Genomic DNA, 11,819 nt, shown 5'->3' with positions numbered 1-11,819 from the left:
CGATCTGCTTAAGTTCTTTTAATATATTATCCTCACCGTTGTGTACGAAAGGAAAGTACTTTGCTTGTGATTTCAATTTTGCGATACTTACGTGTTCCTGGGGTACAGAGAGTGAAACTGATTGTAAACCCTGGAGTGTCGAGGATGACATTCTTATGCTGTTATTGACTATGCTAAATGATCATAGTCAATAAAAATGGTAATATCTGAAACAGTACAATAAATGGGAATATTGACATTAAATTATCATTTTAGAGACAGAAATTTTCGTTATGTTGCTATGTCTCAAACGGACTCACGTGTAGGACGAGACTGGAACGATAACTCTAGTGGGTGACAGTTTGGTATACAGTGACGTGACAAAAGTATTACAAAAAAACATGGCCAATTTTGGTACATTTCATTTGCGATTTTTGGACAGAAATAATTTGACTATCGCCATGAAACTCGGCAAGAACAAATTTTAGGGGGTGTAATTTTACTTGGCACCGGAATTTTGTGACGTCATGTTAAAAAAATCTGAAATAGCAAAATTATTAGGAATTCATCGATCCACCGTCGGACAAAAGAAAATTGAAACAACCGGAGATGTAGACAAGAGGCCCAAGGGGCCTTAACGGTCACCTGAGGAATATATGTCAATAATCTTGGGATTTTAAAATGTTGCAAAAATGTAACAACACTCGTGCAGGGCCGTGTGTAAAACATCTGTACCAAGTTTGAACATGATCCACCCAGTGGTTCTTGCGAGGAAGTCCAAAATGTCTTAGCCAAACAGAGGCCAGGGTGGCCATCTTGGATTTTGAATCACCCCAAAAAATTAAAACACTTGCCATAAGTTATAAGGTACAGGGTTAAGTTTATTGCACCCGCAGATGCTTAAAAAGAAAGAGCAAACAACACGAAATGCGTACGTGACAGCTACATAAGATACCCCACCGCTGGCTTATGGCTAAGTCTACTGCCTATACATTATTCGAAATGCCACAGAGGGACACTGACCCCCCAACCCCACAGACGAAAGAGACAAGAGTAGGAGAGAGAAGTGAGCCTACCAGCAGGTCAGTGCTAGCGCAGACTGAAGTTTACTGTCGATGTCCGGACTTAAATAGGCTTTACATAATAGAGTGAGATCAACCAATGAGAAGCCCCGTTACGTAAGGAAGGAAATTACCAACATGAAGGTAAAGGAAGTGAATAAATTTAGACGCCCGGATGACAGCACAAGCCATAGACTTCGATTAGGCTACACCAAACTCGGTCATAACATCAACCGTATTAAAAAGGAAGTCAGTCCATATTGTCCAAACTGTGGTGAACCGGAAACCATAGAACACATTCTGTTCGAATGCACCATCCATGACAACTTTAGATCAATTTTCCAAAACCAAATTGAGCATATAGACAATATGAAATTCGATTCCAAAACGGTACTCAACCCTCCAAAACAACATAGAAAATATGTATTCGACCAATTAACCTCAATTATGAGTCCACGTCCAGCATAGAATAAAAACACAAATAGGTACTACTTGTAGATCGTACAACCACTGCTTACTATAACTGGATAAACAGTGGACGTATTCGAATCTACATGTGCCCAATGGGTGTTCAGTAACCTATGGTAGGTAGGGAAACCAGGATACACAGCCCTCTGTAATTGACTTTACAGGGAGGTGTATTCAACACTGGACACAGGACTATAATTTCACCACCTCACACATACCAACAATACCCTTTAATACATGCCAATAACACACACCACATCCCTTAGCAGGGGACACTGTAGAAAAACAGTAAGACCCCCCCCCCTTTTTTTTTTTTTTAAGTAACCATACCCACAACACCACATACATACACAAAAACATCACCTACATAAATACAACATACACTGGGCCGAGACCCAAAGCCAACAACCTTTACAAAATCTCTTCCACTCTTCCTTCCACCTTCTAATATACAAATCCCTGCTCTAGTAGGGTAGACATGTAGACGATTATACACAGTAATCTACAGTCTCCCGAACGACATCGTTTGTATAATAATTCACATTAATTCTCACTAATCCCAAAAATCTACGCTAACCCAATTGCAGCACATTCTTTACATCACCCCATCACATCCACTCTCATAACTGAACTTAATAACACAGTTCCCCACTTTTAAAATCCACTCTAGACCAGCATGACTAACCTTGTCAAATGGTGGCTAGTAATCCCATCTACAAATAACAAACCTACACCAGCTAACAAGCTAAACCTATTTTCCAATTTCCGACTTTCCCATACGCTCTCTCCCGCTATCTTCTAAAACTTCTTGTCCTTCGGAAGGGACGTTAAACGGGGGTCCGGTGTACAGTGAGTCACGCCGTGCACGTTAAAGAACCTCTGCTAGTTTTCGAAAAAGAGAAGGCTAATTGCTAGCCGCCACAGAGCATAGGTTTATAATAGGGAAATATAAAGTGAGACTAGAGTAGGACTAGGCATTTCTGTGACAGTCCAAAATTTCCCCAGTTTTTTTTTTTTTTTTTTTTTTTTTTAGACGTTAGGGTATAGATTTAGTCAGATCTGTCCTCCCCATATTAGACCTGTTTGGTGATTACTAAAAAGCGAAATTGCACACCCTAATGCCTCGGCTCTACCAGCCCCCTCCCCCTTAGTGTCCTAGGCTCGGTTATAACCGGAACAAGGACGTTAAACTCAAAACAAACAAAAAACAGCACAAGCCAACGGTGTTAATATGAACAAATCCGATACACGATAATGCATTAACAGAACGTTACAATCAACGTAAGTACATAGTAGTTTATTTATATACAATATGCTTGCACTATCACATTCACACGCGACCGGTCATTCATTTACACCTTTAGTATTTCTATTAGCATTACTATCACTCATCAACCAGAAATACTCGTTAAAATTTAGTTCAATTATATTTGATGAAGGAAGGAAGATAAACACGACATTTGCATTTACTCGTATGACATTTACTCCAATTAGCGTTTAAGCCACAGGCTGTAGCCATCGGCGTCAACGATCGGCTTACTATATACAAACACCCGGAACTGGCCCGAACGGCCCGTGATATTTAGAGCATAACCATTTATGTATCAATCGAGTGGCGTTTGTCGACTGTCACAAGTCTAAACTACCCATATTCGCCATTGATTTTTTACCATATGACGACTACCTCGTCCAACTGAAGCCAGTTACTGGGACTACGAAACTGATGACTAATTGACGTTTGCCTCTCGCGATAAGGTAAGTAAATAGTTTTCCTCTCGTCTCCTAGGATTTATCGGCTATATATCACAGCACAATACAGAAAAGACTTCTGTACATACAACACGCACAGTTCTAGCGTCTTATGATCATGGTCAATGTGAAGGTGAGTATTATCGACATGGGGTTTCAATGATAAACAAGAGGACAATGACTCTGTACAGTGAACACATTATAGGGAGGTTTGTGTGGTACAACAGGACAGTGATTCTGTAAAGTAAACACTTTATAGGGAGGTTTGTGTGGTGTGGTACGACGGGACAGTGATTCTGTAAATTAAACACCTTATATGTAGGTTCCTGTGGTATAACAGGAATGTGACTCTGTACAGTAAATACACTTCATGGAGGTTTCTGTGTTATACAACAGAACAGTGACTCTTTACAATCAACACACGATAGGGAGGTTTGTGTAGTACAACAGGACAGTGACTTTGTACAATAAACACACGATAGGGAGGTTTGTGTAGTACAACAGGACAGTGACTTTGTACACTAAACACACGATAGGGAGGTTTGTTAGTACAACAGGACAGTGACTTTGTACACTAAACACTCGATAGGGAGGTTTGTGTAGTACAACAGGACAGTGACTTTGTACACTAAACACACGATAGGGAGGTTTGTGTGGTACAACAAGACAGTGACTTTGTACACTAAACACACGATAGGAAGGTTTGTTTGGTACAACAGGACAGTGACTTTGTACACTAAACACACGATAGGGAGGTTTGTGTGGTACAACAGGACAGTGACTTTGTACAGTAAACGATGTATAGAGAGGTTTGTGTGGTACGACGGGACAGTGATTCTGTAAAGTAAACACTTGATAGGGAGGTTTGTGTGGTACAACAGGACAGTGACTTTGTACACTAAACACACGATAGGAAGATTTGTTTGGTACAGCAGGACAGTGACTTTGTACACTAAACACACAATAGGGAGGTTTGTGTGGTACAACAGGACAGTGACTCTGTAGGGTAAACACCCTATAAGTAGGTTTGTTTGATAAAACAGGACAGTGACTCTGTACAACAGAGTATAACAGAACAGTGGCAATCTATAGTAAACACACTATAGGAAGTTTTGTGTGGTACAACAGGACAGTGAACACACTATACGTAGGTTTGTGTGGTAGAACAGGACAGGAACTCTATACACTAACATAATATCGGCAGGTTTGTGTGGTACAACAAGACGGTGACTCTCTGCAGTAAACACACTATGGGGAGGGGTGTGTGGTACAACAGGACAGTCTCTCTTTACAGGAAACACACTATAGTGAGGTTTGTGTGGTACAGTTGTGTTAACATATCTGGGATATCTATTTTCATATTTGCTACTATTATTATCACAAGCGAACGGGTGATAAGTATTTACATATTTGTGTATCAAAAATTCAACTTGATCTAAGAAATAGTTTTTAAAGTATCCAAATATTGGCTATGGTAAAAATATTGACCCTTTCCTCAACTCCTTCGGTATTTATGATATGCACTTGTGTGAAGTCAAAAGTTTCCCATGACTAACTTTTTGAGAGCTGTCCCTCATCTTAAAGGGGAGAATATAAATATTAAAAAACGAAAAAAAGGAACATGATAAGTCAATGTGCTCATTTTTCTCGTTTTCTTATGGCATGCTGTTGAACTTTTTTAGTGTTCTTGATGTATTTTAGAGCGGTTTTTTTTACTACGAAACATTGTCTTTTTCTAATCATTAATACTACATGATACTTCATGGTGCTAATCATCACCTGTATAATATTCTTATAATAAACAAGAAAAATATGTTTCCAGCATGAAATGTTGTTTTTTTCTTATTCAATATCACATAATTATCATTTAAAAAATCTAGCATTTCATTTAACTTCAAATGTAAATCTTCCATATTTCAGCTGACTGTTTCACCAGTACACATTATATACTACTGATTATAACCATGAAATAAAAACAATAGGTCAGTGAACTACTGTTTTTGCAATTTTGGGCTTGAGTTGTCTGTCTTGACCGAAACAAAAGTTAAAATTGATGCTTTTAGATCCTCTTTGGTTAACTTATTATAACCAATGACAATAGAAATTATTGAAATTTATGAAATATAATCAAATAACATTGCAAAATAGTCAATACGGAATGATCATTTGTGATATTCTAAACTGCCTAAAAATCATTATATACAAAGGCAAGAGTAAGTGTATATGCTATGATAAATACATTATAATTGTACTGATAATGGAGAATTACATAAACAAAATAGTATATATGACTCTTTGGAAAAATTCAGCAAAGGGAATACTGTATACAAAATACAATACACAACGCAATGAACGACACCGTTTCACCAAAATTCCATATTAGAACGATGGAAGACATTGAAGGACAATATTTTTTAGATATTTTTTAATAGAAGTAAATTGCATCTAAAATGTATCATTACATGCCATTATAATAATGCGTAATAATATCATAATACTCATGCTATGTCTATTGTCTATTGATACCAACCATGGAAATTAAACAATGGGAATTCTATGTACATGTTGCAGGATTCAGGATGAATTGCAAAACAATTGGTGAAAAAAAGTTAATTAGCGAGAAAATAGTATAATGCTTCACTTTATTATAGCCATGGCCCCATGGCCCCACTGCCCCATGCTTAATCTCCCCGCCGTTTTTTTTTCTATGTATTGAGGGACATAATTAAGTAAAGTGATAAAAAATTAAGTGAACAAACAGCAATTGAAAACAAAATATAAAGTGGCTTCACTTTACCATGGGCTTCACTTTATCATACTTCACCAGGCGTTGTCCAGTCGACTGAAGTCAAATCTCTGGATGCGTCAAAAATTCTAGCCAACACACATCTTTACATGTATTTAGACAAGTCGTTAGTCAGCATGTTTGTTGGATCTACAGGGCAAGCATGAAACACATGTCTGGTTCCTTTTATTGTTGGTTTTCTGTACATTCACAATATTGACTTGACTTTGACTCATTGTACAAATGGTCATGATCAATAATATATTGACAGTGATCATGGGAATAACTTTATTATATAACGTTCGACCGGTCATCGTAAGTCTCAGACAGAGGGGCCAGGATTTGAGCTTTGTTGCTATAGCGTGTACCTAATTCATGTAGACATGCTATGATTTTGTCCCTTTGCACTGTACTGTAGTCTGACAATGCTGACATGGTTTTATTTACGTTCATCATCTGCCATTCAAAGGGGAGCTTATGTAATGCATATTAGTAATTTCCATGCTTAAAACAAAACAAACCATTTCATTTTCCATTCCAGAGTGATGACTTTGAACATAAAGGAAATTCTTTTTAATCAACTAACCTCACTTCGCTTCCTTCCATGACAGAAGTTGAAGTTATCCCCTTGACAAGTAACTTCTGATTTAGAAACTTTCCAATACAGACTCTTTCCAACGCACAAATGTTCTTCTAGTGCATGGTGAAACATTTTAAATAAAAAGGTTACGACTATGGACACAGGCTTCAGAATTCAAGAGCAAATATTTCGGAAAGTAAAACAATGTCGACGTGTAGTCAGATCATCTAATTTAGTGTGTATTGGGATCAGTTGTTGTATAGTAAACATACAAATATAATGCAAATACTTTCTATATTAGTATCACTGTTTACTGTTTTCGGTTGTCACTTTTCTTTTGTGAATTTCTGTTTTATAGCCTTTGATTTCTTTACTCTTTGAATCATACATCTTACACTTTAGACCTATGGATTAAGTTGACCCTATTTGACCAGGCCTGATATTGATCAGTAACATACACTTCAAATTTGTGGATACCAATGTCATCTACCTATATCTTGGATAAGACGATAACGTTTCCTATCATTACCTTCATGTATACCTACAGATGTGACACCCCAGGAAATATACACACCAACATTCAGGGTCTTCATGTATACCTACAGTTAAAACACCCCTGGAAATATACACACCAACTTTCAGGGTCTACATGTATACATACAGTTAAAACATCCCTGGAAATATACACACCAACATTCAGGGTCTTCATGTATACCTACAGTTAAAACACCCCTGGAAATATACACACCAACTTTCAGAGTCTACATGTGTACATACAGTTAAACCACCCCTGGAAATATACACACCATCTTTCAGGGTCTACATGTGTACATACAGTTAAAACACCCCTGGAAATATACACACCAACATTTAGGGTCTACATGTATACCTACAGATGTAACACCCCAGGAAATAAACACATCAACATGGAGCTGACTTTCTATTTGGAATCATTCTCATTACAAAATCCATCTTTGTGTACAATATTTTTAGTTGCTAATGAACATTTTTGGTGCTATAGATATGGTTTCTGAAAACGGGGCAAATTATCAAAATTCTTGTTGATTTACATTTATAGGTCACTCTGACATCAACACCACAACCCCATCCCTATCCATGCAACCCCCACACCTTATATATTTATACATGGCTGTATTTATTTTGAACCATATTCTCAGTTCTCATGTTATCAGTTTTTGTTGCTACTTTGTTGTGTTTTTGTTTTAACAATAATATTGTATACATTTTACAGAGAATGTGATGAACAGTGGTAAAAATGAAGAAGACTGAAAGCAATATGGCGACCATTTCCCATCCATCGGAAACGGTTTCAGATCAAGCAGAAGCACAAATTATCATTATCTTTAGCGTGTGGCAGTTCATAATCATCGTACTAACATTGGGGATAGGAATTGTTGCTGTTGGACGAATAGTGAGAGTTGGCTGTAAGAACTGTTCTACCATTATCATCTATCTTCTTTGTGGGCTACTTCATGAACTGTATGCAATATACATACTACAAACAGCGAAGCATATTTCAGACACAATCACAATCAAAAGTCAACGGTGTGCTGACTTTTACTCCGTCTGTTTAGTCGCCATTGTTGTATCGATGTTGGCGGTTTTCCGCTCCACTCTTAAAGTAACTTTTCCAATTCAAAAGGCAAATGTATTCCGTAATATTGCTCTTATATACATGACTGTTGTTTTACCGTTACTGATAAAATTTAAATCACTAGGATTAACAAAAGACAATGGCCAAGTTCCTGCATTACAGCTGGAAACAGAACTTCTTTATGTGACGGTTTGTGAACGAGATCCGTATGATGACGGATTTGTGACTTTGCTAGAGTACAGCACTCTGTATATACCATTTGTGTGCTTGTATTGGAAACTCTACCGCGCACAAAAGTCGAAGTCAATTGATCAAGGTAAGTCGGCACAAGTATTATACAGATCCTAACCCAGATAACGTAGCAAAGAATACAGTCATTGGGGAATTTACATTCGAGTGTTTAGATATCCATGGTTTCATATCAAAAAGCGGATCAAGGTTACTATTTTATACATCTACATGATTCTGTCTTTTGATATCTAGTAGTCAATGACTTAAGGTCAATGTAAAGACTAGTCAGTATAAAACATAATAACGTCGCATAATTTGGTAAGAATGTTTCTTTTCTGGGACACAGTCACAAGAGTGTGGCTGGAATGTTGCATTTCTGGGACACATTCACAAGGGTTTTTTGAGAATGTTACTTGTCTGGAACACAATTATGAGAGCTCGGTAAGAATGTTTCTTATCTGGGGTACAGTCACAATTGTTTAGTGGGAGTGTTACTTGTCTGAGACACAATCACATGGGTTTTGTGAGAATGTTACTTGTCTAGAACACAGTCACACGGGTTTGGTCAAAATATGGGACAAAGTCACAAGAATTTGTAACGAAGGACACAGTCCGAATGTTTGGTAAGAATGTTCATTGTCTGCGCCAAAGTCGCAAAAGTTTGGAGTGAATTGTACTTGTCTGGGATACAATCACAAAAGTTTCGTAAGAATGTTGAAGGTCTGGACACAATCAAAAAGGGTTGGGAGATTGTTACTTGTCTAGGACAAAATCATAAATGTTTGGTGAGAATGTTACTTGTATGGGACACAATCAGAAGGTTTGGGTTAGATTGTTACGTGTCTGGCACACAATCGAAAAGTTTGGTAAAACTGTTACTTGTTTGGTACACAATTTTAGGGTTTGGTAAAAATGATTCTTGTCTGGGACACAAGCACAAGACTTTTTAGAGAATGTTACTTGTCTGGGGCACAATCACAAAGTTTAATTAGAATGTTGAAGGTCTGGGACACAAGCAAAATGGTTGAGTAAGATTGTTACTTGTCTAGTACACAGTTACAAAAGTATGGTGCGAATGTTACTTGTCTGGGACGCAATCAGAAGGGTTGGGTTAAATTGTTACTTATCTTGGACTCAATCACAGGGGTTTGATAAAAATGTTCTTTGCTTGGGATGCAGTCACAAGAGTTTGGTTAGAATGCTTCTTGTCTTGGACACAATCTGATATTTGGTAAAAAAAAATGTTCATTGTCTGGGACACAATCAAAAAGGATCTGGTAAGAGTTTTGTAAGAGTGTCAACAAGTGAATTGAAATAAATATCAATATGTATAAATATACAAATACATATAAATACACAAACTTAGCATTCTTCAGTCTATGAAAGGAATAACATATAAACCTGATATTGAATTATTAGGTCATTTGACCAAAAGGGTCAAGATAACCTATATCAAACATGCGTTGTGTGTAAACGTTTTCTTTAAAACCCTACTCCTTTTTTTATTGTTGGATGGAATTCTATCAAGTTGGGTTTGGTGTATCGTTTGGGAGGGTAATCATTTCTTAAATTCAGATTTCTTATTTGACCTCAAGGGGTCTAGTGACAGAGCCCAAAAGTGGGAGATTCGGAAGTAAGATTTAAAACCCTACTCTCCCTTTCTGCCTGGGTGGATTTCAACAAGCTTTGGCCTGATTCAGAAGTTTGATTCGACCCCTTGGGATTTCAGGTCAGGCCCCAAAAGGGGTCACAGGGATCAAATGTGTTAGAATCTTTAAATAACCTCCTCTCAATAAACAAAAGGCCAATGATGATGATATCAGGCTTGTAGTATGCTAAGATAAAGGGCTACCAACTTTGTTATTTGTATGGCATTAACCTACTTTCAAGGTCACAGTTATCCAATATGTTTAAATGACTTCTACTCATTAACTGAAAGGTCTAGGGTCTTGATATTGAGTGTGTGACTTGATTTTTCAACAGGCAATACGTCCGGAGTAATGACAGTTTTAATTGACGTGCATGTATAACGAATATGATTTTAAGTTTGCAGAAAATGTCTTGATGAACCAACAATGTCTTCTATGTAAGCTTTAGAGCAATTGCGCAATTTATTTTGGGCTTATTTTGCCTCTTTCCGTTAAGGTCCATGAGCCTCTTGTTTTCCTGTTTCTTGTTGAAATTATTCAATACCCCGTAGAATTGTTCACTGTCCTGGCGTGTTGACCGCTCGATAGGGTTTCTCAAATACCTAATTGCTGTGTACAGTATCCCGATGTTTTGACAAGGTTTCTGTTTCTCGCTCAAAAATGTGTTTGGTGGGTTCAGTATCAATAAGGTATTTTGCCTGATTTTGATAGACACAAATGCAATTATCATACTTTGTCATTTTATTATACAAATTTTCTTGAGCAACAGAAATACAAATTGTTCAGTTTGCGTAAATGCTTTGTCATATACATGTTTGTTTTATGAATATATTTTTCAAATGAATTCTGCATAGGAAGTGTGGAAAGATAAACTTTTCTCTGCATGGCAACATATGCATATATTCTCAAATGTATAAGTCAAAGTAGAACAACACCATAGTCGTCTAGGATATATTGTCGGGTCAAAATGAGCAGAGATATTTGTCCAGAATTTGTTAAAATCATTTGTTTTAACATATCATATATTTGAGTTAGAATTTAAATGCTGTTGTTAACTTTTGAAATGTCTATGTTTTCAGAAATGAAGTTCTCTGAGTTACAGTGCCTGCCGCCATGTCGGGAAGGCGATATACCGTACCTCTGTCGGACTTGTATACGAGTGAATCCGGTGTTGGCCGTGACTCTTGTCTATTACCTATTTTCCCTCCTGGTGGCGCGCCCATTCTATATTGCCTGCAGCATAGTATTTGGGACCATGTACAAGGATCTCCTCCCTAACATAACAATCACTGCCCTATGTACATTTGTATCAATTTACTGTACTTTTGATATCCATCTATTCCCCAAAAAATCCACACTGGTTATTCGGGACGGCGTCGCAGAGGTTTTGGTGGAGCCAGACAATGTTTACAAAATGGACACAAAGACTCAAAAACTCACAGATGTATAACAGACATATGACTTTAGTGCAAGTTACATTTGGGGTTACGAAATGTATGTTTAGACTGGAAATCGTTACGGAATTCAGCATACCACATGTATTAGAGTGAGTTACATTCCAAGAGTAGACATTAGTGAAGCTTCACAGTGGAAGAGGGGGGTGAAAGGAGAGGAGAAGGGAGTGAGGGAAGGAGATGAGGGTATGGTGTAACCAGAGGTTTACCACAAGACTTCAATGTTTCTCATGAAATAATCAAATGTG

The 11,819-nt window shown here is 37.4% G+C and overlaps 1 protein-coding gene across 1 annotated transcript; it reads left to right on the top strand.

Moving 5' to 3' along the window:
- The first annotated feature begins 3,192 nt into the window (after positions 1-3,192).
- On the top strand, positions 3,193-11,567 carry LOC132549863 (uncharacterized). Its single transcript, XM_060213832.1, has 3 exons — positions 3,193-3,263; positions 7,875-8,553; positions 11,197-11,567. The coding sequence occupies exons 2-3, from the start codon at positions 7,899-7,901 to the stop codon at positions 11,565-11,567; spliced, it is 1,026 nt and encodes a 341-aa protein (XP_060069815.1). The 5' UTR covers positions 3,193-3,263; positions 7,875-7,898.
- The last annotated feature ends 252 nt before the right edge of the window (positions 11,568-11,819 follow it).

This window comes from Ylistrum balloti, unplaced genomic scaffold, assembly GCF_031769215.1.
Source record: "Ylistrum balloti isolate Yb309-2 unplaced genomic scaffold, AGI_CSIRO_Ybal_v1 Utg370080, whole genome shotgun sequence".
Lineage (NCBI taxonomy): Eukaryota > Metazoa > Mollusca > Bivalvia > Pectinida > Pectinidae > Ylistrum > Ylistrum balloti.
Note: the sequence above shows the minus strand (reverse complement) of the source record. Positions and strands in the feature narration are given on the sequence as shown.

Coding starts and splice junctions, on each gene's coding strand:
- LOC132549863 (XM_060213832.1), top strand. CDS start 7,899: ATGAAGAAGACTGAAAGCAATATGGCGACCATTTCCCATCCATCGGAA. Junction 8,554..11,196: donor GTCGAAGTCAATTGATCAAG/GTAAGTCGGCAC, acceptor CTATGTTTTCAG/AAATGAAGTTCTCTGAGTTA.